This window comes from Trichoplusia ni, chromosome 3 (genome assembly GCF_003590095.1).
Source record: "Trichoplusia ni isolate ovarian cell line Hi5 chromosome 3, tn1, whole genome shotgun sequence".
NCBI lineage: Eukaryota > Metazoa > Arthropoda > Insecta > Lepidoptera > Noctuidae > Trichoplusia > Trichoplusia ni.
Window position 1 is genome coordinate 4950728 of NC_039480.1, and position 25783 is coordinate 4976510.

The following is a 25783-nucleotide window of genomic DNA, read 5'->3' on the forward strand; positions in this document are numbered from 1 at the left end:
AATTATTCCTATTCTCTTAAGCATTATGCCAACACAATAATTGAAAATTAATTGTATTGACCTTGAGTGTATCGTACCATACTAAATTTCCAACAATTGTGAATAAAAAATGCTAAGGATAATACGAAAAGTGTCGTTTTAAGTCAATTTCCGTTCATTCATCGGCCGTTGTAAGTAGCAGAATTGGTACCCAGAACACTTACCTGTGTTTTTTATCCTTTTCTTTCCTGTCAGGATTCCTATGTTTTGTCTTCTTCCTGTATACAGAGCCGCCATTACCTTCATCCACTGTTTCTAAATGCAACACGTATAACCTGTATATTTGCAGTAGGATAACCTAAAAGAAAAATAAAACACTGTTAAAATAATTAGTCGTAGTATCCTTGTAATTTATATAATATATATGTATATTTTACGCTTGTCAATGTCAATATAGTAATGAATCAATGTGGCTTTTACAGTTTGTTAAAAAAAGTGATCTTTTTTATTTTATTATTCTGTACATAAAACTCCACTGACAAATGGTAAAAGAAAACCTCGTGAGGAAAACGTGTTCTCAAGAATTTTCTGTCATCTTTAAGAATATAAATGTTTTTCTTTTTAACGACGCAGTTAATGTCGCCCACCGTGGGGCTCAACACGAAACCGTTTCATATTTTGAATCCATACATTTTGCGCTTGTTTGAAAATCTGTTTTTAATTTATGTTGATCTTTTTTTCTTCATCTTTCTTTCATCTTTTTTTTCGGTTGGTGTACAATCAGGTATTAAACTTATAAGCCGCTCGTAGGTTTCTGTGCGCGGTGTGGTTTCACTCACGATGTTATTTTTCTCCGCGTTTGACAAGCAAATAAATTAAAAAAGAAATGAAGCTTTCCGGGACAACAATTATAAGACAAAAAAAAATAGGCGTAAAGAAGCACAATGTATTATAAAGACATAACCGTTATCTTATAGAGCGGGAGTGAAATATCCCTGGTAGATATCCCATCAAATTTTAGATAAAAGTTTTCAACAAGGCCTCTACATGTTGGACCTGTGTCCCCGTGCACGCCTTTAAAAAGGACCGGGCTCTTACCATGAAGTTATCCCGTGAAAGAAAAAACACATAATACTTACCAATGTATTCTTACACGTGAAGAAAATATTCATATAATTAATGATCTTGTAATGGCAGATTATTAGCAACCGAAACGCCAGAAACGGCGCGTCTTGTAAGGCTATATTCATCATAATAGCACAAACTTCGATTGAACAGCAACAAGCACGACTGTTCCTATAAATATATAGATATTAAACAACGGATTTTAAATTGAATTTATTTTGAAGTATCGCAAAACGAGGCGAATATTGTTTCAAGGGATGAATAGAAAATAGTGTTGTTTTAAGGCCGCATGCGTTTGCTTACAAAAAAATACGTAAGTAAACACAATTATTTTATGAAATGGAGAATTTTCAAATAATATTTTTATTCATCTTGTTAAACGTCCAAATGTTAATAAAAACCCAGTTTCTGTCCACCCTAAAACACCTCTATTCACCCCGTTTTACTCAGCACAAAGTGTAATAGAGAAAATTGAACTTGCTTAGCTTACCGATAGTTCAAATTTTTCCATTACATTATTGTATATATTTGTGTCCGATATTATTATTGTATTTCACGGATGGCATTTTCAATCGATTTCAAAAAATATTTTTTCTATACGACTGTATTTGGTTTTTTAATTTGTTGCCTCAGAACTTCAGGCTGAATAAACCGATTTTGTGTTTGTGTGATTATTTTTTCATTTAACGTCAAATAGCTGTAATTTGATCCCGTTTTATAAAGTTTGGCTCATTTGTTTTTAATTCGAAGGTTTATTAAATTTCAGTAACATCGGCTTAGTGAGCTCTTGTCTGTCATATTACAAGGCTGGTCTATATTTTGCCCAAAGAATTAGCATTACCATACAACGTGGCAATGCAGCCAGCAAGGATAAAGATGTCTTTTTTGACGCTTTGTAAAATAATGTATATTTTTCTTTTTATATTGATATAGTTTTAAAAATGTAAATATTAGTTTAATTAATATAATTTAACACGAAAGTCTAATGAACGAGGTTTTTGACGTCACCTTGTAATTTAAAGGTAATATTATTATTGAAAAAGGTTTTTGCAGTTGTTGAACCGAAATGGCGCATTACACAACTGCGAACGTCACTTGAAAACCTTATACAAATCTCTAAATTGTATGGAAATTACCTACATTCAGAGTTTTAAGTAAATTAAAAATATTTTTCTACTCCCATGAATTTAAGAGTAATTAGATCTTATTGAAGCAATTAGGTACTAACTTTTAAATATTTTCGGATTAAAATTTTAAAGAAACTATGTCATAAAGATATACATAATAGAAAAAACCATCTGTGAACTCATTAATAATTTCGAACTTTTCTTTTATTTCTAATTGAACAAGCATTTGTTTTGTTGCATCGTTAAATGTTTGATTCAACATTTTAACTAAAGAAATTAGGGAAAATGTTGACTTATAATAAAAAGAAAACATATCATTAGGAAAACATATAATTAAAATGTTTAAGTAAAAATACCAATATTAATAAGAGTCGTAATTAAGAACCAAACTTATTATGTTAATTTAGTATTTTTCAAGTAGAATGTAGTCAGATGTATATTTCAAAACGTCATTTAGGTATTATAAAAAAAACAAAACGCCTCCCGCAGTAAGGAATTTAATCCTTGTGTCGCGGGGTTTCACAAACATTCAAGTCACGTGCACAAAGACACCCAGACTCAGGACAAGCATTCGTGGATCACACAAATGCTTGTCTTACGCGGGGATCGTTTGGCGGGGTTCTACTTCAACCACACGGTTAACCGTGCAGTTAAAAAGCGTTCTTTTATACGACTGTTATATTTTAGTATACAAAATTGATATATGTACCTGATTCCAATGTGAATTGCACATAATAAGCTAAAAGCATGAGAAAAATGAATAAATAAATCAATGTGTTTAAATAGACCGAGATCATTGTTCCATAGTCCACTCCTGCGCACAAATATCGATCTTATTCAAAGAATCTGGATTCGAAAAATTGAGATTTTCATACAAATAATCAGAAGAAAAGTTTTGAAAAAAAAACTGTCACCCGTCAAATTTATCTGTATAGAAAGATATACATAATCTGTGAAAATTTCAACTGTATAACTATCACTGTTCATGAGATACAGCCTTATGCCAGGTGGTTTAGTATTTATCAAATATAAAGCGAAAATTAGAATAACTGTCATAGAATAAGTAGTTTATTTGAATGACCAAAATGAATATGAAATCTATTTAAACACATATACATAGAGTTTATTAGTAGGTAAGATAAGATATAAACTTTCCCCAGACAAATGTTAGTATAATAAGCGTCAACCCTGATCATATCGCTCAAATGTATGAAAGTGACATGCCAAAATGCCTGTCTGTCAGGCAAAAATGTGTGGCGCCCATTTTATCAAAATTATATCGAGTGTTAATTGTTCTTTCGACCGTATTGTATGGAGGGTGAGCTTCGCAGGTGATAGGTGATCCCAAACCTTGGAACTCCCTTCCTCCCCAATTTGGCGCTGTGATACCTGAGCCCTTATAATGCCACCATCCCCAAAATTAGTCGCATTTCTACAATCGTTAACCCCCAAAAATAAGACTCAATTGTATTACGCTTCTATAAGTCACGTGACTCTAACCTGTAATGGCTGTCATTTTCATACATGCGATTGTAGAAATATCACTTGCCTATCTTTCTGGTCATACATTTGAACGATTTTCATCTTTATCGCGAGTAAAAACAGTTGTCTAAAGGAAAGTATCCCATAGATAAACATGTAGCTGTATAGAAAACTATTAAACTAAATCTTAGTAGTTTCAAAGAACTATTTTAAAACTAGATTTAGTTATAATTTTTAACTATATTCACCGAGATTCAGTTACATTTATTATGATCCGTTTTGAAGAATTGAAAACAAGTGACTTTCAACCTACAATTAAGGGTCTAGTGCCACTTTTTGTATTATATTTAGTAAGACTTACATTTGAAAAAGAAAGATTAGTAATCTCCCTTTATACCCTTTAGTGTTCCATTTCGCTTTCAAACTCATCATTATCCTATCCTTTTCACAATTATGTGGGGGTCGGCTACCAGTCTAACCGGATGCAGCTAAATACCAGTGTTTTACAAGGAGCGACTGCCTATCTGACCTCCTCAACACAGTTACCTGGGCAATACGATACCCCTTGGTTAGACTGGCTTATGTTACTGAATCTCAGCGAACTCTATAGAGATTTTTTTTGCATTTCTGTAGATTTATTTAGTCTAATAATATATGTATAGTATGTTAGTATATAAAAAGAAGGTTTCATTGAAGAAGGGAGTTTTGAAACTTGATTGTATTGTTTACATATCTTTATTGTAAATTAATATATCTTTATTGTAATTAACGGTTACTGAAATACTAAATTTATAATATTTTTTCCCATATTGAAACAAGGTAGAGCAACAACCACGTCTTAAAATAATATCATAGCGTGAAGTGCCATCTACGCCGTGTATTGCGCCGTCAAGCTTCCACAACCATAATAATATTACTTTAAGACCTGATATAGACCTTCAGAAATCTCCCTAAAAAGAACAAACAATTCCTTCTCTAAATTCATATATAACCCTCAAGAATCTCCATCAAATGAACAAGCAATTCCTTTATTAAATGATGTCACGGTTTACTCACGCGTGTTTATCGGGGTAGCCCGACTAGTTTCGGACCCAACCGGAGTACCTTAATCATGAGCCGACGCGGCGATGTTGCGAGTCGAGACGGCACTCCCGAAAAATAGGCGTGAGTAAACCGTTGCATCATTTATTCACGAATCAATCTCACGATAGCTATAGATAAAACAATGCAATCTCTTTCCCAAAATCAAATCCATCACCCATCTATCTCATAATCTATCCCCAACCCTCCGTTCTCCAATTCAACCTCATTAGTGCCATCGTGTCAACCAGCGCGCGTGCAGGTGTATCTCCTTAATACATACATGTCAGACCTATTAGCCGTGCCACGCGACTTCCGTGACTTGGTCGCCGTCAGGACGACGGTGAACTGCATCAGAGACCACGACCAGATGGCCAGGGTTAGGAGAACTAGCACCTTCTCAGACGCAACCTTCTCATCTTTGAATGAATCGAAGAATTCTATTATGTCTGCGGCGGTACCTGTAAAGTTTTTTGGTAAGTAGAAGAAATGTGGAGTTCGAGGCCGTCCTCGTCGCCGTTTTATGTTTGATGGCACCCAGAGAGTACAGACTTTGGCCCAGGAGTTTTCGGGCAAACGACAAACATGACCGGCCCATTCCCATTTTAAATGGGCAGCTTTCAGACCAACGTCAGCGATTTGTGATTTGGAACGCAGTATACTGTTCCGTATTCGGTCAACCAGTTTAACTCCTAACATACTGCGCTCCATGGCTCGCTGTAATTATGACTTTTACTTAGCTTAAATTATTTTTATGGAATTTTTTTGAAGAATGACAGCTTTATACCGATACTTGAACAGGATTCCAAAAAAAACAGCCTTTGGGAGCCTTCTCAAGTGGGCTAACCTGAGAGCCGTGCCATCGACGTGGGTTGAAGTTATTAGAGTTTCAAAACGGCAAAGAAAAGGACCTAGGGTGGCTAGTCTAAGTAAAGCTAAGTAAAGTAAAACAGTTAGATTAATCTTTTGTTTCCTGATACTTAATTTATTTTTCAAGGTTAACAGCAATAAAACTGAAAGAAAATTCTTCCATATGTATAGAAAGAAATCATTTATTTGCAATGTGTATTTGTACCCATATTGGTACAAAATAAGGTGTTAACATTGTAAATAGAACATTCCAAATTCATCCTTTTAAAATCTTGCAAGAGTACATACCAATGTAGACGAGGAGTAGTTGGCTGAGCTGGTCTCTCGTCAGGTCGCCCTTGGGCAACAACCATCGTCCCACAATGAGGGTCAGCATCAGAAACTGCTCTATCAACGTCACCCACATGTCTGTAGGGATCTTCGTCGCTCCAGGGATGGGGATCTCTGTCTGGGGACAAAACATCAGGTTCGACAGCTTTCACCCAACGCCATTTAGTGTTAAACTAAGCAAAGCTTGTATGAAACAACACAAAAACATTTGTCTTGTTTGTAATTCAAAAAATCGACTTCCGGTATCAAAATCAGAGCGACTACTAATCAAAATCAAAATATCAAATGAATCCAAAATAAAAATCCATTATTGAAATTAGGCTAAAGTACCTAGCACTCTTGGAACGTCAAAAAATCATATTCCATCACCCTTCACCGCCTCCTAAGTGAGAATCTGAATTTGATGTGAATCTGTCACTTTTTACAATATAATAGAAAATTATAACATGCATACATAGTCAATTGATTAATAAGGAAACTCTGCAAAATAAGACAGTGTTCTAGGCTGTTGGGATATGACTAGCCACTAAATGAACTCACAGTCATTTACCATTTTGCAGGCCCTCCTCGTGGAGCCAAATGACAATAAATACTTGTCAAGTGTATGAAAATGACATTTCATTACAAAAAGTCACGTGACCTTGACCTGTCAATTCTATACATTATTTTCTACTAACTTTAACGATACAAATGTCACTTGGCTAGGGTAACTGCTCTGTTACCTTACCTCCACATAAGTGACGTTGATCATCTTCTTCTGCAGACGAAGGTCCACCTTGTGTAGTTCCAACAGCCATATTGCTGGAACTACCAGACCGAGGTATATGAAGACAGATGGACAAAACCTGGGGACAATGTATGTATCTCACGTTAACATTCTGATGTGTTCTTTTTATCGTATGGCTGATACGACCTGGGCCCCAATTCTGCTATTTATTATAATAGCCTTTTTCCCAACTATACTGGGGTCAGCTTCCCATCTAGAATTAGCTAAGTTCCAGTGTTTTACAAAATCAAAATCAAAGTTTTTATTTCAAGTAGGCCGTTTTCCAGGCACATTCAAAACGTTAAGGTGATGGCTCTAGTTGCGACTTACAAGGACCGGCTGCCTATCTGACCTCCTCAACCCAGTTACCTGGGCAACACGATACCCCTCAGTTAGACTGGTTGTCAGACTTTCTAGCTTCTGACTACCTGTTCGAAATATATATTTCCAAAATAACCACGAAATAAAGCAAATAAATATGAGTGAGGAACAATGTAAATTTATTAACGTTACATTAGCGGCAAGCCTATCTCTGCTTCCGGAACGCCGCGCCCAAATTGCCAACACTTAATGATCGAGCGAAACCTCCGTCGTTTTACCGACTGTTTATGTTTATTGGTTATGTTTGACTGTCGACTGATCGTTATTTGTTGGAAGATTGTGTTTTTGAAGTAAAAAGTCTTTGTTTTATTTATTTATTAGGTATATCAACAGTGCAAAATACATTTAGTACAAATTAAAATCTGTATGCGCGATTAAGAGGACAATTAAAAGAAAGTCCGTTCGGCAACATGGCGTCACGTTTCTATGCTATCCGGTTTTTAAATATCTTTGATTTTGTTAATACATACTTTGAAAAGAAATAAATCAGATATTTTTGCAAAGACTTTTACTTCCATCGCCTGAGACAGATACACGCACTTTTTTAAGAAATATGTAGTAGTTTAGTACAAGGGCATTTTAAATGTGGCGCATTTTAGATCTACCAGGACATCAAATTTAAAATTATTTATTTCTTTAAGTAAGTATGCATAAAGGTTTACAAACAGCTAATTAAATCATTAGTATACTTAGTGCTATTCGACATAACCTTAGTTACACAGTCACCAATAATAGGTTTATCAGCATTTACATTCTTTGAAAATCGTTCCAGACGTTAGGCCATGAAGAGGCAAGAAACATCCAAACAAACTCACATACTTTCCTATTTATAATATTAGGTAGTTAATAAGCGTGAAGATTCACTAAAATCGGATCAGTACATCCTGAGACTACCCTATACCAGGGTAGGCAAACCAATGGCACGCGACACAATATTTTGGGCACGTCGCAGAATTAGGTATTTTAAGACGATCAATTTGATAGTATTTATAATTATTATTTTCCAAATAGCACGCGAATGACCCCATTAGACTTCTTTTTAGAAAAAATGGCACGTTGATGCTTAAAGGTTCGCCTACCCTGCCCAATACAATCGTACATACAAACTATATCTATATCTACTATATTATATTGTTAGTATTGATATATGAAATACAAGTTATGGTTTAATTATGAAAGAAACGCGTAAAATTAAACATGAATTTAAAGAACAATGATTTGATTAGCACAGCTGTGTTCTTTACAAGTGGTTTTAGTCATCTGTGCGCGCTTTGCTATGTGTGCGTGCGATTGACAGCGATCGTTTATTATGGGAGCTTTAATTAGTGTGACAGTGACACACAAATGACAGCTGTGTTAGTACACAACGTCACTGTGTATTTACATGGGTTACACACACATGACGAAGCGCGTAGAAATGAGTTGAATGAAGTTGAAGTTAGTTTATTTAAGTTAAGTAATTTGGTAAATAACTATATAGCCCGGATAGCTCAGTCGGTAGAGCATTGGACTTTTAATCCAAGGGTCCAGGGTTCAAGTCCCTGTCCGGGCGACTGTTTTTTGATAAACTTAGTTCCAGACTAATCAAATCGAAAATTTTAAAGTAGTTTGTTAAACATGGGACAAGCTGAGCCAATAGAAGTTGTTATTGAAATAGCTATACATTTTGCAATAAATCTTTGCATGCTGAGGTAAAACTGCTTTTTGTCTTTTAAATGCGCTGAAAGAATCTAGATTAGAGGTATATAATCTAAGGCTACATCTTATTAGAAAACCAAATGTATATGAATGACATTTCTTTTCGACAAGTGTCGTGACTTTGACTTGTCAGTTCAATACATTTGAGCGAATCGCCAAATTCAGTACGATTCACACATATAGTCCCTGCTTTTATCCTGGGCAACAATGGCCGCTGAATAAATGAATAATAATGTATAAATGTAATAAAATAATAATGTAATAATAGTATGTGTAATAAAATAATTCGGCGACCTCCGTGGTCGAGTGGCGTACACACTGGTTTCAAGGTGTCGCTAACTCTGAGGTCCCGGGTTCGATCCCCGGTCGGGTCAATGTAAAAATTGACATTTCTACATTGTCTCGGGTCTGGGTGTTTGTGGTACCTTCGTTGTATCTGAATTCCATAACACAAGTGCTTTAGCAACTTACTTTGGGTTCAGAACAATGTATGTGATGTTGTCCGTATTTATTATATAAATCAACTTCCTCGCCAATTAACATAAAAGCATTAAAAAATGGAAATTGTCACGATATTCTTATAGTAACTATCGTGAGACTGATTAATTATATTAAATGATGCAACGGTTTAATTACGCGTATTTATCGGTAGTGCCTGACTAGTTTCAGACAGACAGAGTTCGACTCGCCCGCCCGCCGCGTCATCTCATGATTAAGGACTCCGGTTGGTTGCGAAACTAGTCGGGCAATCCCGATACATACGCGTGAATAAACCGTTCATTCAATAATAAACTGGCACTATTTGTATTCTCCTAAGCATTTTGCCAACACTATAATTGGAAATTCATTGTTTTGACAAGGAGTTATCCGCCCGTATTTATTCAGTGACCATTGTAAGCAACGAAATTGGAACCAAGGTCTATATCGCGGCCGTTATTTTCAGAAGATTCCTACTTTTGAAGTTTTCTAAGAATCTCTCATTGTCTTTTTTTTATAATAACTATCGTGAGACTGATTCATTATTAAATGATGTAACGGTTTACTCACGCGTATTTATCGGGGTAGCCCGACTAGTTTCGGACCCAACCGGAGTCCTTAATCATGAGCAGACGCGGCGGGATCGCGAGTCGACTCGCGATCCCGCCACGTCTGCTCATGATTCAGTAACAACTTTTCTCAAATGTTAGGGTCGGCTTCCAGTCTAACCGGATTCTGCTATCTGACCTCCTCAACCCAGTTACCTGGGCAACACGATACCCCTTAGTTAGACTGGTTGTCAGAGTTTTAAGCTTCTAACTAACCTTAACGACTGTCAAAGATGTAGGAATAACAGCCGGGACGTACAATTGAACCTGACTTCCAAAAGAGGATCTCGTTACGACAAAGATGGTCACCCATCTACGGACCAACCACGTCAAGCATAGTAAACCTGTGATCGATTCACTTATGCAGTTATAGCTTAGCCACGAGCTCTGTCACCGAATCCTTTCACTAACTTGCCTTAAAAGACTCTCTAAATGAGTTCAATTTAGAGTGATTACGAAATTTTCATCACGCGATGTTAACACTTGGTCACCCCCGATACTAAAACAATGTTTAATCCAGCCGGCTCCACACACCATTAGCTTTACACAAAAGTTCTGAATGTCACCCTGACTGTGATCTAACGATCGATAGGGGTTTCCCAATGTAATAGAGGTAGATGGTAGATAGAATAGAATATTTGGAACGAATCAAGTGGTTTTTTGAACAGCCTGTTGGTCTGGTGGTAAGAGACCCGACCGCTTCTAGAGGTCAATTTATAACCGGGAAAAATGTTTGTGTGATGAGCAGGATCATTTTTGTTGTATGTATTAATTATGTTTATTAATTATCTAGTACACGTAATATAAACTTTGCTTAGTTTGAGACTAGATGGCATTGTGTGAAAGTAAAAATAAATCTAGACTTAGGTCATGAGCGACTCTAATGCCTTCTAGATTTTCGGCAAAGTTTTACTAATTAAAGATTTATTATCTATACTAATATATAAAGCTGAAGAGCTTGTTTGTTTGAACGCGCTAATCTCAGGAGCTACTGGTTCAAATTGAAAAAATCTTTTTATGTTGAATAGACCATTCATCGAGGAAGGTTTTAGGCTATATACCATCATGCTGCGACTAATAGGAGCGAAGATACAATGGAAAATGTGGAAAAAACATCGAAAATTATTCATCTTCGAGTGCTTCTGTTCAAAAATTCCTAACTTAGTTTCTTCCTAACGAAGTCGCGGGCAACAGCTAGTTGTGAAATAAATTGTGAGTCAGTAATTCAATGTTTTTATAAACAGCTGTGTGGTATTTGAATTATTCAGCTTGTAATTTTATATATAGATTCTGTGGCCCGGATAGCTCAGTCGGTAGAGCATTGGACTTTTAATCCAAGGGTCCAGGGTTCAAGTCCCTGTCCGGGCGACTGCTTTTTGTCAGACACTTGGTATTTAGCAGTTTTATCTGTCTTGCTTGTCAGCTATTTTGCGGAATAATTTGAATATTGTGGCGTTCTTTTTGACAGTTATAATCTTACATATTTTGATGAAAACGCGGTTAAGTAAAGGTTTTTTAATGGTAAGTATAGTTATTACCTTATTATGTAACGATCGTACGAATGCTCGGCGCTCTGTTCGATGAAATTCTCACAGCGAGTGAACATTTCATTGTCTTTCTTGGATTACTGGATTTAAACAAGGACTCGTAGCTAAACAACAGCTGCACAAGTTGATCGCTCACAGGATAAGCTACCCTTGAAATAGTAGGTCCGTGAATAGGTAACCATCTTTGTCATAACGAGTTCCTAGGCACGTTAAATTGTGGGTGGCATGGCAGCTATTGTTGCCCATCTTTGACAGTCTTTACAAATAGGTAGTCAGAAGCTACATACAGTCTGACTAAAGGACATCGTGTTGCCCAGGTAACTGGGTTGAGGAGGTCAGATAGGCAGTCGCTCCTTGTAAAACACTGGTACTTAGCTGAAACCGGTTGGACTGGTAGCTGACCCCAACATAGTTGGGCGAAGGCTAGAATGAGAATCATTGGACATCGCAGCATATAATTTAAAATACACTTGCCTACGATTCGTAAATTTAATAATTAATTCAGCGTGTTTAATTATTCTGTAATTCGCTGTATACACAACGATTAACATTGTCAATAAATCAATTACAAAGCAAATTGTCATACGGCGCCATTTTATTCACATTATGTCATTGTTCGTAGAGGTCATTTTGTAAATATGTAATGTCATTTGGTATATGACTATACAGCCCGGATAGCTCAGTCGGTAGAGCATTGGACTTTTAATCCAAGGGTCAGGGTTCAAGTCCCTGTCCGGGCGATTGTTTTATTATTTAAACTTCGGAAATTCGATAAAAAAAAGATTAAAATGAAAAATGCTTGCTTCGCTTATGTAAGTAAGTCATTTTCCAAGAGTTCACTACAAGGCTTTATTTATCCTTTCTGTTCTGTTATTTCTTGGTTTTCTTTTTTATCCTCAATGAATCAAAAATCCATTTATTCAAGATAGGCTACAAAATAGCACTTTTAAGAATGAAAACCATGACGTATTAAATATAGTTTTTGACATCATTGAATGAACAGTATTCTTTTACATAGACAGCTCCCCGGATCGATCACCATTCATTTCTTTTTCTTATCTACTTATTACTAAATGAATTATAATCACAAATATAGTCCCAAGCTCACAAACTTCACCTCTGCATAATATTAATACAGATTGATCAACTTTTTTAAAATATTTTTTTTTTATTCCGCTGCTCGGTCCGATAATATCTTAGAACTTTGTGTACATAGATCTATTGTTAGTAATAATAAAAAACCATGTTGCTTTATTTTTTTTTTTGCAAATTTTCATAATTTCAAAGGTTTTTTTTTAAGATTCGTCATTGTTACACTTGGACACCTAGCCTTTTAAACGAAAAATATTATTTTTTCATGATTTTCTACTATGCATTATATACACTGAAGTGCGCATAAATAATTAAATAAACATATCTGACCTTGAAAGTACATACCATTTCCATTCTTGGTTTTCTTTGATCGTCAGCGTGAAGACTCCTTCGAAGATTAACAGCATAATTGGTGATGCTAAATACCAATATTCTAAATCGTCTTTAAATACGGTCACTTGCCATATTGCTATGATGCCATGACAAGCGAATACTAATCTAGTTATCACCGCTTTTATCGTCGCCAAAACTTTTCCAACGTTCGCCATTTTTAAAAAGTTTAATTAAAACGAAATGGCGTCACGAATGTTCGTTTTTTGGGTTTCGAAATTTGACGTTTATTTTTTTTAATCTAGAATTAAAAGCACTGTTTTGTTTTAATTATTCTGTAATGGCTTCCGCGAGATTAGTTTGTTCTTTTTACGTGTAGTTTTTTTATTAGAAACAATTTTTATTATATAAAATTTACTAAATTAAAATCAAAATAGTTAAACTCTTTTTAAGGCACAAATTCAAGGCACTTTTACTTCAAAATAAAACCGAAAAAATTACCGAATTTAGTTACATTTTGACGCTTTCATAACTAAATGCAACGGTTAACACACCTCGACTAACTTGTCTGCACTGAAAGACGAGTAAACTGGAAAGAAACGCGATTTTCACATCCATTGCTGGTTTGACCACAAAAATAAATATACAGCCAAAGAAAAGCATCAATGGATAGTGAAAAACCGCTAATACATAGAGATAACTATTCAAGATGCGCGCGCAACATTTGGATTAGCCAATCACAGGTCACTTTCCTAAGAATAAGGCTTGGACGAAAACCAACATAGCCTTTACCGATCTTTGCTCCTTGCATAGCTCTTATGTCAAAGGCATAAGGTTTGTTTTCATTTGAGAGTATGTTTTTCAGTTGTGAAAATAATTGTTTGTTTTATTTCCTTTCGGCGAAGTTTGTCCTAATCGCTTGGTTATGATTGTGTAGATGTAGATGTATAGTGTAGTTCAGTGGTTATTTGGACGGCTTTGTAACGCATGGAAGGAGGTTGTAATCCTTGTTCTGTGCGATTTGATGGGTTTTTGTATTTTTGCGTGTAGGAATTGAATGTATCCAATTTAAAAGTTGATGCAAAGAGGACGCCGTGTTAAATATTTGTCGTATCTGTTTGTCTGTCTGTGCCGTTGTACCTCTCAAACATATGAATTGATTTTGATTTTTGTAAGCTAAATTAGTCGGCAGTGGTCAGACACATTTATTTCATGGAAGTGTAATATAAGGGTTTACTAAAACGATTCCGGAAATTCATTACCAGTAGACAGCCACGTTATTTCTAAAAGTCATTCACACATAACTACCTTATTTGTCCAATTATGACAACTACTTTAGGAGTTATGAAGGAACAGACACTGACACATATACATACAGTTCAAAATCATAACCCTCTTTTATGTTTTACCATAGTCGGGTAAAATATTCCGCGAAGGGGGCAAAGTTAGCTAGTATACAACCATACAAAGAGATATTAATATGTATATATGTAGCCAACTCATAAACATTTTATCTCTAAATACATGATTTAAAAGACACTACAATTGATTTCACAGTTGGCATCACCGATTAGAAAATAAATTGATTTTTAAATAAGATTCCATATGTCTGTCACTTTAAGTTAAGACGTATACTGTCAAAAATGATTAATTTTAATCTGTGCATAAGTCTATTTTTGTTATGTTTTCGTAAGTATTTAATAATATCACTCCATTTGGGTAGGTATATGTAAAGGTAAATAATCTTTTGACATAAACACATATTATTAGGGAATAAGTAAAAAAAAATATTTTATTTATTTTATTTATTTATTTATTTATGTACACACAACATTGTAGGAATAAAACAAGTATAAAAATGAAAATACAATAGGTACAAAGGTACTGCTTATTTCTTAAGAAATTTCTGCCAGCAGACCTGCGACAGGAGATAAGAAAAAAGGAAACATAGACACAGTGTGTAAAAAAAAAAAAATATATAGGAAAAAAAGAAGTACAATTTATATCAAATATATACATGGATATATACATATATATATATATAAAGTTACATGGATGAGGAAATAAGACTATCTTACTGAGGCGAGATAGTGTTCTTTGACACGACGTTTGAATAGGCTGACAGATTGGGAGCCACGAATGCTAGGCGGTAGGGCATTCCACAGTCGCGCTGCATGAACAGAGAAGGAGAAGGAATAGAAGTCGGTGGAGTGGGGTTGAATTTTGAGATGGGATTTAAGGTGTGATCTGCAAAGGGCGTCGGGAGGGCGGATATAGGAGAAGCGGTCACGCAAATAGGAAGGATATAGTGGGTTGTGAAGAACATTGTATAGGAGACATAGGATACGAGTGTTCCTGCGAAGGCGAATCGGGAGCCACTTGAGTTCTTTGCGAAACTGCGAGATGTGATCGTATTTTTTTAGCCCAAAAATTTAATTGTCTACTAAACCGTTTTTGTCGATTTACATTGGTTTTCACTTTCGTTTCCATTTTGACCGGAGTTTTTAAACCTTATAAAAAACCCGTCATCATTAACCTTTAGTTAATCTATTGAAAAAATGGAACTTGTCAAACCATTTCGCCATTTTTTCTTTGACGTTTAAGGCTTTCGTGGTTTTTCCAATGTCCTGTCAAAAAATAAATATAAAAGAAAAACAAAAAAAGAGGTCAACTTTAAAGAGGTCAAAATTATCAACATCTGTCTACGACATTGCTAAAATGACGTTTTATTCGTCAACAGTCATCAACAACTGCAAATCGAGAAACTACACGCGAATAGCAAAGCTTAGGAAACCTCGCATTCAGCCACAACTAGCTGCACCGGCACGTCATCAGAAAAACAATCAACAATTCAACGTGACCAAATTTCTCAATGAGATACTTACCAAAGCACAGCTAGAAGAAAGAGAAGAATTAAGAAAAAAAACTACAACAGAACCGCCAATTTCCGAAGCGTCCTATGAACCACAGGAGGCGGGTCAGCCGCTGTCAAACCTACCAAATATACTTCGAGAAAATTCTCCGGTTATGAGGCAAGACACTAGGGATGAATTAATGTACGATTTAGAAGAAGATCCTATTCTGCGGATTAGTTTGAAATAAATAAATGTTGGGAACGTGTTTTTATGTTCAATTTTTTTTTCGCTAGCTGTCAAAATTTGGCGGCTTCTCAAATCCCTGGTACATTGGGAACTTTATTATTGCACTAGCTGTTGCCTGCGGGCCCGCCCGCTATAAATCGAAAATGATCCCAAGAGAACATAAAATCGGGATTAAAACTATTCTATCTATTAATCCTGGTTACTGTTGTTTTTGCGTGAAACAGGAACAAACATCCATACAAACTTTCGCGTTTATAACATTAGTAGGATTAATTATGAAGGCATTAATTGAAAATATATTATTATTTCGCTTTTTCTATCATCATTAACGATAAATAGGGTAAAAACGTCATCTTCATCTTTACTTTTTAGCCGGCAGAATGATAAATGACCAAGCATAAAAAAAATGTAGGATGAAAAATGTAAGTAATTTTTTTTAATGAATTTTTGCCGCCTTATGTCTATCGTAGTAAAATATTCTTACCAATTTAATGTTTCAATTGCCTACAATCATTAAAATATGGCACAGACATATTTTAATTTGCGTAAGAGAGCCCCTATTAGTTATTTTGAACCAGAAGAACCTAGTTTCGATGAATTTATATGTAAGTACCTATGTTCATTTTACTTCTATTGGTATTCATAAAGTCCACTTTTTTCAAAAGAAGGTTTTGTATATCGGTTCACCACGCTTGCTCACTGCGAGTGATTTCAGATTCTAATATTTGGATTCAAGTTTTTTGAAGATTTTTTCCTTTACCATTAATTAGGGGTTATTGAGAATAAAATAATAGAAAAAGTACGAATGTTACGTAACTATTAAAAGTTAATTACAACTTTTAAGATTTTTTATTTATACTAGCTGTTGCCCGCGACTTCGTCCGCGTGGTTAAAAGATATAATAATATGTTAAGACTTTTTGTTGTTTTGTCACATATTTTCAATCTTCCCTCGGGAACTACTTAAGAAATCGGGATAAAAGGTAGCCTATGTTCTTTTCCATGTCAATGGCTAAATGCATGCCAAATTTCATCCAAATCTGTTTAGCCGTTTTTACGTGGTTGAGTAACAAAAATAAAACATCTACACTTTCACATTTATAATATCAGTGAGGATACTAAGGATATTAAAACTCCATGTCAAAGGCGGGAAATGACAATTTCTGCAACAAACAGACCAGCCTTCTGATCACGACATACCGTAGCTGACATAGACATAGCTGATGTCAACATAGAGTTTTTCGAACGTTTTATTTTAATTAATTAATAACTGTTTTACAGATTGCGAACAATGTTCTGACTACGTCTACGAATATTGCGCTATCCATGGGCATTTATTGGTCATACCAGATGATAAGGTAATTATTATAGTAATAGATAAAAGAAACATTAAATCAATTAAATGTACCTATTGTTTCTGTTACGACTCAAGACTACACACCTTTTAAAATGAGCAGGCAACACTTTTCTATTACGAAATTCAGACATATTTAGCTTACGCTACGCCACGTAGTAAAAAACTTCGAATTTTTAATACGTAGTTTTCCCCAGAAAATTGATCTGTACGTTTTATCACTTTCTTAGTGCTATGAAATCAAGGTTTTATTGAAAGAATTAAAACATATATTTTTTGAATTTTTTAGGTACCTGTGAGAACTAAATACCCATCGTACGTCCCTCGGGCCGCTCTGACTATACCACACGTATTTCTGCACCTTGCACCGTCTGTTATACCAGGTAATCAGTAATTGAATACAATAAATACTATGATTAAATGATACAACGGTTTAGTCACGCGTATTTATCGGGATTGCCCGACTAGTTTCGGACCGTGTCAATCCTGTTAAATACGCGTGAGAAAACCATTGCGTCGTTATATATTGAATCATTCTCACGATAGTAACCTACTATCAAAATACAGTTAATACGAATAAATAGAAAAGTTATTAAAATTGAAGATGTTTTAATGGTTAAATGTTACAGCGGTTAACTCATGCGTATTTATCAGGATCGCCCGACTAGTTTTGGACCCAACTCAGTTATGAATTGCGCGGGATCTCGAATCTCGTCCCGATAAATCACTTCACGATAAGCTAGCAGGCTGAAATTATCAGTGTAGCTTCAAACCCGGTGACATTGCAATGTACAACTAAAAAAACCGGCTGGAATGATTTTTGATGACATTTGAATGACATGAAAACGCGGGTTTTCAGATTTTTTTAATTCTATGATAATGTTATTGACTAGGTGCCGGTCTTGGCGTATTCAGTACACTAACTTTGCCTCGCGGCGTCCGCTTCGGCCCGTACCGTGGAAAACGAACACAAGAAGTCGAATCTATGTATTGTTGGCAGGTAATAAATATATCATATTCATAATATTGTCATGTTAATGTCCCACTACTAGCTATTAGGCATTTTAACGATTTCAGGGAACTTAAAAGAACATGTTAAAATGATGATAAAATTTAAGGGTTTATTTAAGATCTGTTGTTGTAGTTATTCCTTTAATTAACACAAAAATAAATTAATAAATAAATAAATTTGACTGCATGGATAGCTGAGTGGTTGAGGTCGTCAAGCCTAAATAAAGTCACTGATCGCGACGTGTCGCGGTTTCAATCCCCGCGTAGGACAAAACATTTGTGTGATCCACGAATCTGGGTGTCTTTGTGGATGGAACTTGAATGTTTGTGAAACCCCCCGACACAAGGATTAAATTCCTTATTGCGGGAGTCGTTTTTTACTAAATCGAAGAAATACTAGTTAACTAAACGTAGTTTTTTTTCCATTCCTTTCTCATTTATTCTTAAGATATACGATCGCAACAACAAGCCTATGCACGTGATAGACGCGGCGGACAGCGGCCGCTCCAACTGGCTGCGCTACGTCAACTGCGCGCGACACTGGCGCGAGCAGAACCTGCTGGCCTACCAGTACCAGGGGGAACTGTACTACCGGTAACAACACATATTGTTCTTTCTTTTTTATAATAATATAATATTAAACAACTTACACACAACACCATCTAGTCTCAAACGAAGGTTAGCTTGTATTATGAGTACTAGACAACTGATAAACATACATATAAATATTACTAAATACATGCATAATATAGATAAATTACATCCAGATACAGAACAAATGATCGTGCTCATCTCACAAACATTTTGTCCTGTGTAGGAATCGAACTCGCGACCTCCGATATAGCAGTCAGGGTCACTAACCACTAGACCAAGTACTCCGAGCCCCTTCTACGGCTTTAGCCAGACTCTGACTGGCACTCATAGCCCTCCCGTCTTTAATTCTGGCTGTTCCGAACCGGCCAGTCTGTAATTAAACAAAACTCCGTGAATAATGAAACCTAAATTGACGTGTCTGCCTGTCAGTGGCATCATGGCTCCCGAAAGAGCTTGCCAACTGTTCAAGGTCTATTTTTTTTCAGGACCATAAAAACAATTCCTAGATTCACGGAGCTCTTGGTGTTCTATGGGAGCGAGTTCGCGAATGTTCTAAACATCAATATAAACAAATACAACTGCGATAAGTACTACAGAGATCTACAACTATCTAGTAAGTAATTGTAACTATTTAGTTTATAAATTAGCCTCTTGGTTAAATATAGCTATTGTAGGTAAAACCCCGACCGGCAACAAAACCATGCTTGTGAGCTGCCCCACGTTGGGCGCCACTACCGAAGCTGTTAATAATACCAGCCTGTAACTGTCCCACTGCAGGCCTAACGTACAGAGAACGAGCATTGATCACCACGCTTGTGAGCTGCCCCACGGTGGGCGCCATTACCAAATTACCAAAGCTTGCCAAATAAAGTTTTAACACCGACCTATGTGAAATAAACCAAAAATTTTTGCTTAAACCTTTCTGTATAGCAATCCTATGGCTGAAGATCTTAACTTTATTCGCTATGACTAGCGTTATGACTGACATTAATGTTTAATTTTCAGGTACACCATTCACAATACAACCTCATAGGAATAATCCAAACAACCTTCCAAAAGCAATTATTTGTTCTGAAAAGGAAAATATCGTATTTGATTCCATTGAAAACAAAAATAATAAAGAAAACATTAATATTGAAGAAACAATTTATGACATCGAAAATGTTGACAACCCATATAACATTAATATAAAAGGCGATACTATCAAAATAGAATTTAAACGAAACAAAGAAATAAAATACACTTGTGAAATCTGTCAAAAAACTTTCAATACTAAAAGCATTTTAAATCGCCATATTAAAATTCATGCAAAAAATCGTGGAGAAAATCAACTTTCATATCAAAAATGTGATAGGTCTACTAATAATATAGATAACTTTCAGAAAAATTGCCAAAAGCGTGAAAGAAGAAGTTTTTATACAACGCCAAAAAAATGTGAACAATGTCACTTTGAGACTCTATCTCGTAAGGTTCTCCAGACTCATAGATCTAAACACAAAGGAAATATTTATAAATGTCATCATTGCGAATACAGTAACCACTGTAAATTTAATCTGTCAAGGCATATTTATAATAAACATAGAAATTTGTTCTAATAAAGCAAAAAATATCAAATTTTACTCAACTGGTTTCAAGTACTGTGGGTCTACCACCACGTCTTAAATTAATATAACTGCGGGTCTGTTTGTTAACACCACTGTCATACAAAGAAATCTAGTATCAAACTAAGCATAGCTTGTATTTTGATTACTAGACAACTGATAAACATACTTATGTATTTTTAGATACATATTATTGCTTAATATACTTACAACCTGGTCTCAGACTTTAAGTCCATAGCCGTAGGACTCTATCGTGAAATAACACACCGTTTAAAAAAATCTCACGTGTTCCTGTTTCCTCCTGATGTTTTTCTCGCCCTTTTTAAGAAGTGGTTGGTTATATTTAAATGATGCAACGGTTTACTCTCGCCTTTAATCGGGATTGTTCGACTCACTCGGCCGCCGCCGCGTCTGCTCATGTTTAAGTAAGGGTCTGAAACTAGTCGGGAAATCCCGATGCATCATTTGATTTGAGTTTTATGCATAAAATGTATGGATTAAGAATAATTTAATAGATTCGTATCTAAACACTGATTACCCAATTAATTCTTGAATAACATTGATGTCATCAAAGTCGATTGTGATTTGTATATTATTAAGAAGTTTATAGAATTCAAGGCAATTTTTTGATTAAGTTAATTAGCAGCATGTGTATTAATTTATTTTTATTAATATACGATATTAAAATACAGAAAAAAAACCTCTGTTTTATTTTTTATTTATTTTCGAATGTAAAAATCTCTCAACAATTGTGGTAGTGAGATGGCACTTTACATGATACAAAGGATCTCACTTCGAGTACTGATATAATATTAAGTTTCTAAGGGGTTGGAAAAAATACAAATTTTAAACTGGTCTTCTGACGTGACGTAGCACCAATATATTCATTTAAAAAAGTATTGTATCAAAATTTTACTGTTTTTGTTTTGAGTTTCTTATTTCTTTATGAATGAAGTACCCACTTTATTTACATATTATTCTAATTCTACTACGTCAGCGATTATGTTAATAATCGGCGGACACTGCACTAATTGTTTTTAAACGAAATCTAAACGTTGACAATAAACAAGTTTGACAACAACAACACAAAAATGTCAAATACAGCTGTGAAATTGCGAACCCATTCAGCCAGTATAATTATTGTCTAAAAATAAAAATATAACACATCTAAATTAATTCTAAAAGATGGAGTTTGCCTAAAACGGCGTCGTTAATATTGTCTACGTAGAAAAATCTCAAGCATTCACAATTTCTAGGTCCTTTTCATAGACCCGTTAAAAAGAAGCCTTACATAGGGACACTGTGTTACCTAGTAACTTTTATTGTGGAGGTCAGATAGACAGTCGCTCTGTAACATACGATGTTCAATTGTCATAAAAGCTTGAAATTAATCTCTTAAATTAAAAAAATATAATTATGTTGTAGATGTTGTGTGTACCTATAATAGGCAAGCATACGAGAAACGATGGTATTCCTGTTTTGATTCATACTAAATGTATGTTATGCTGTTGGTATACCTAAAAATAAATAAATAAATCTCAACATATTTTAAAAGATTTTAATATACTTCATAATGATGGATTAAAACTGTGTAAATAGTTTTGTGGGCATCTAATTTAGTGATTAATGTAACCTACATGAAAGAAATAAAGACTTTGAACTTGAAAATGATGGATGACACTGAATTGAAACATGAATTTATAAATGATGGCCAATGCTTTGTTTGTTTGTCTGTTGGCCGAAAGTTATTTAATTTAGGAGAATATATTGATGTATTTAAGAAGATAACTGCAGATTTGGAGTATCAGGTATGTATTTTTTTAATTCATTTACTTTCATAATGTACTAGTACAATTTGAGTTGAGTTACTTAAAAATTGTGTGAAAAATAAATTGTTGGTGGTACCAAGCACAACAGAATCTTGATTTCCTTTCCCTCATTTTACGTTTAGGGCTGATTGGATCTTTGCAACCCAATTTTGAGGGCTTGAAGCCCTTCCCGATAAGCTAGCAGGCTGAAATTTCCAAGGTAGCTTCAAACCCGATGCCAATGCAATTTACAACAATAAAAATGGCTGGACCGATTTTGTTATAATTTGAATGGGGTCACATTTAAAAAATGTCTGTTTTTAGATTTTAAAATCTATTAATTATTTAATTTCAGAATCACTTACCTTTAGAAGAAGTCCAGATATGTTGGGAATGTTATGCTTTTCTAAGGAGGTTGAATCAGTTTTTATTAAAAGTAAATAAAGCATATGAACTCTTTGCTTTAGGACAGGTTTGTTAAAAATAATACTTTAATTTATCTCTTCCTATTCCAATCCCATTTTTCTTTGATGTTTCTTTTTTTTTAATTATATTTCTTTTGTTAAACACTTATTTATTTTTACTTTACATTTATTCAATGTCCTTAACTTAATTTAAATTTCTAATCTGATTTAATGTATTATGTTTTAAATAAGTCAAGATTGATTTGTAAATTTCTTTATTAATTTGCTTGCCATTATGATTTGTATATTATTGAAATATTGGTAACTTAAATTCTAAAATGGTATCTTACTTAGCTGTTGCTTCATTCCACTTCACCCAAAGCTGGAGCTGATGGTGATGATTTCTCACCCGAAATCATTGAAAAATGGCCTTCATCCTTTCTCAGCTTTTCAAATACCAATTACAATTCATTAGTTATCTTATGAAAAAGTGTTTCTTACAAAAATAGTGAAAAAGTTGATGTTTAAATTTAAGTTTAACTTAAATCTTATGATCTTTCAGAACTATATACATGGATCTCAATCTAATTTAACGACTATTATACTGAATGAGTCATACCCACAAACATTGTATTTAGCTGATGTTGTCATGGCAACCGATGTAAACAGCGCAGTCAAGAATGATGGCTTTGATGATTTGACAGATGACCTTAATACTGGAGATTTATTCATAGATGAAATTAAAATTGAAGATGGTAAAAAAGATGAAAATAAGGAAATGTCAGGTAAATACAACTCGTTTGAGATCTAGACACTCTCTCAAAGACAAGCAAACCTAAAGTTCTTAAAAATGTATTTTTTATTTGACATAAATTAAAAGGCGTTTTTTTAAAGTATAAAAATAGAAAGGCATACAAAAAAAAACAAATATTCACAAGCTTTGCTTGTTTTGAAACTAGATGGCGTTGTGATGCGATTCAAATAAACGTTATATTGAGAACAAGCTGAGTATATGATTTTCATTTTCTTTTTTTATATTTCGTTTTTTTTTTGTTTAATTTTGCCTAAATGTCTTATGCTAGAGTTTATTTTTGTAATAAATTAATTATTTTCAGATCCGAAAAAACCGAGAAACAATCGTTGGGCAAAACAAAGAGCTTTACAAAATAAAAAGCCAAAATTCAAAATTATTACAGAATATACAAAAGATAGTTTTAAAAACATAGAAATAGATGAGAAAGAGTTAAGGTTATATTTAGAGAGAGAGAGGAAGAGTGAACAATATATATCGAAACAGTTTAAATGCGAAACGTGTGTGATAGCATTTGAAAATGAGGATTTAATGAAACAACATGAAAACATGTTACATGACCAGGTATGAATGGAAGATATTTATTTATCTTTAAAAGTATAATTTAAATAAAGTTCTGTGTGCTGTGTTAAATATAAATCGCCCCTTTAGAAGTGCCCATTAATAAGCGCTTGTGAGCTGCCCCACGTTGGGCGCCACTAACGAAGCTGTTAATAACACCAGCCTGTAACTGTCCCACTGCAGGCCTTTCATACAGAGAACGAACATTGATCACCACGCTTCTGAGCTGCCCCACGGTGGGGCGCCATTACCGAAGCTCTTAATATCGCCAACTTCTAACTTTTCCAGTACAAAGGTCTTTTATTCAGCGAGAAGGCATAATGGCGCTCACCGTGGTACTCAATCTTTGTTAAAGCCGAGACAGTTAATAGCGAAAGCACGCTTAGACCACACATTGAAATGTTTTTTTTTATAACGACTCCCGCATTATGGAATTAAATCCTTATATCGCGGGAGCTTTCACAAACATTCAAGTCACATGCACAAGTCACCCAGACTCAGGACAAGCATTCGTGGATCACGCAAAAGCTTGTCCTACGCGGGGATCGAATCAACACATCGCTTTCAGTAGGTTTGGCGACCTCAACCACTCAGCTGTTCTTTTCTTGTTCAGTCAAAACCATATCCTTGTGATATATGCAACTCAAGATACTTGAAAAAGCGACATCTAGCGGTCCACATACGGAATCATTACAAGAAATACTTGTGCACAGTTTGCGATTATGCGACTTGCGACAAATCGCAGCGACAATCGCATTATAAGAAACACAAGAGAGTCTTTCAATGCATAAAGTGTAAATTGAAATTTAGGTAAGTCTTTTTTATTAACTAGCTTTTTCCGCAGTGTAACTAATTTCTTATTGTTTTCTTTGATTTTTGATAATTAAACCATTTTTTATGACGATAGCTAGACCGTGACCCAAAGGCTGTCTTTTACTTCGCTCAGAGGATTAGCATTGCCATTCAACGTGGCAATGCTGTCATCCTTTTGGGCACACTCCCAGCCGTTAGCGATGATGATAAATTTTTTGATGCAGTATTCCCACGTTTTTATACACTCACTTTTCTTGTTTGTCGTTCCGGTTGGATTATTGCAACTCAATTTTGAGGTACTTCCCGATAAGCTAGCAGGCTGGAATTTTCAGGGTATCTTCAAACCCGATGACAATGCAGTTTACAACTAGAAAATACTCGACTGATTTTGATAAAATTTTAATGGAGTGGAATTTAAGAATCAGGGGTTTCGATTTCATCTGTATTTACTTTAAGTGTACATATAATTAAACTAGTTTATTAACATGTTAGTTATCATTTTTTTATAGCTGCCGCAAAGAATTCTTTCAACATCACAAGGATTGGCATGAGCTATTCATATGCGATCACTGCGGAATCAGTTTCAAAATGAGATACTGTATTAAAGATCATATGAGGTGCGTATAGTGAACAGAAATTACCTACCATACTATAATATTTGGCAGTAATTAGCCGGGTTAAACAATAAAACCGGTAAATTGCGAGTTGGATTTGCGAAAATGAGAGTTCTGTACGATGAACAATAAATAAATCGTTGGTCTGGCGAATATAAGAATTTATTTGCATCATTTAATAATTAATTTAAGGGTCCATAAATTTATTTATTTTCCGTGT

General features: G+C 34.8%; 3 protein-coding genes, 1 long non-coding RNA gene and 3 other non-coding genes across 8 annotated transcripts in view; 6 read left to right on the forward strand and 1 right to left on the reverse strand.

Annotated features, from left to right (window-relative positions):
* The window catches only part of LOC113509005 (transmembrane protein 26), a 29805-nt gene extending 16384 nt beyond the window's left edge, over positions 1-13421 (reverse strand). Inside the window, exons 1-6 of the mRNA XM_026892239.1 lie at positions 12908-13421; positions 6721-6838; positions 5952-6111; positions 5077-5254; positions 1119-1275; positions 204-337 (exon numbers count right to left, since the gene is read on the reverse strand). Coding sequence (XP_026748040.1) covers positions 204-337; positions 1119-1275; positions 5077-5254; positions 5952-6111; positions 6721-6838; positions 12908-13110 — 950 coding nt within the window. The 5' untranslated portion in view covers positions 13111-13421. The remainder of the gene's footprint in view (positions 1-203; positions 338-1118; positions 1276-5076; positions 5255-5951; positions 6112-6720; positions 6839-12907) is intronic.
* Trnak-uuu lies at positions 8620-8692 on the forward strand. Its single transcript has one exon. It is a non-coding gene; the product is annotated as a tRNA-Lys (tRNA).
* Trnak-uuu lies at positions 11219-11291 on the forward strand. Its single transcript has one exon. It is a non-coding gene; the product is annotated as a tRNA-Lys (tRNA).
* Positions 12139-12210, forward strand: Trnak-uuu. The gene has a single exon. It is a non-coding gene; the product is annotated as a tRNA-Lys (tRNA).
* Positions 13422-13846: 425 nt separating the features above from the next.
* LOC113509009 lies at positions 13847-16018 on the forward strand. Its single transcript, XR_003402060.1, has 2 exons — positions 13847-14581; positions 15633-16018. It is a non-coding gene; the product is annotated as an uncharacterized LOC113509009 (long non-coding RNA).
* An 859-nt stretch (positions 16019-16877) lies between these two features.
* LOC113509008 (PR domain zinc finger protein 1-like) lies at positions 16878-21177 on the forward strand. The gene is made up of 6 exons (XM_026892243.1): positions 16878-17350; positions 17636-17729; positions 18240-18346; positions 18806-18951; positions 19437-19564; positions 19957-21177. The coding sequence occupies exons 3-6, from the start codon at positions 18332-18334 to the stop codon at positions 20544-20546; spliced, it is 879 nt and encodes a 292-aa protein (XP_026748044.1). The 5' UTR covers positions 16878-17350; positions 17636-17729; positions 18240-18331; the 3' UTR covers positions 20547-21177.
* Positions 21178-21490: 313 nt separating this feature from the next.
* The window catches only part of LOC113509004 (zinc finger protein 62 homolog), a 36512-nt gene continuing 32219 nt past the window's right edge, over positions 21491-25783 (forward strand). Inside the window, exons 1-7 of one of the 2 annotated variants that reach the window (XM_026892238.1) lie at positions 21491-21882; positions 21978-22360; positions 22716-22832; positions 23327-23549; positions 23880-24139; positions 24750-24946; positions 25459-25566. In XM_026892238.1, coding sequence (XP_026748039.1) covers positions 22190-22360; positions 22716-22832; positions 23327-23549; positions 23880-24139; positions 24750-24946; positions 25459-25566 — 1076 coding nt within the window. In that variant the 5' untranslated portion in view covers positions 21491-21882; positions 21978-22189. Of the gene's footprint in view, positions 22361-22715; positions 22833-23326; positions 23550-23879; positions 24140-24749; positions 24947-25458; positions 25567-25783 lie in introns of both variants that reach the window. The other variant, XM_026892237.1, reaches the window with a different exon arrangement.

What these genes read in the sequence shown, in the direction of transcription:
- LOC113509008 (XM_026892243.1), top strand. An exon ending in CAGGGGGAACTGTACTACCG is followed by an intron (nt 18,952 to 19,436) that starts GTAACAACACAT and finishes ATTTTTTTTCAG; the next exon opens with GACCATAAAAACAATTCCTA. An exon ending in CAGAGATCTACAACTATCTA is followed by an intron (nt 19,565 to 19,956) that starts GTAAGTAATTGT and finishes TTTAATTTTCAG; the next exon opens with GTACACCATTCACAATACAA.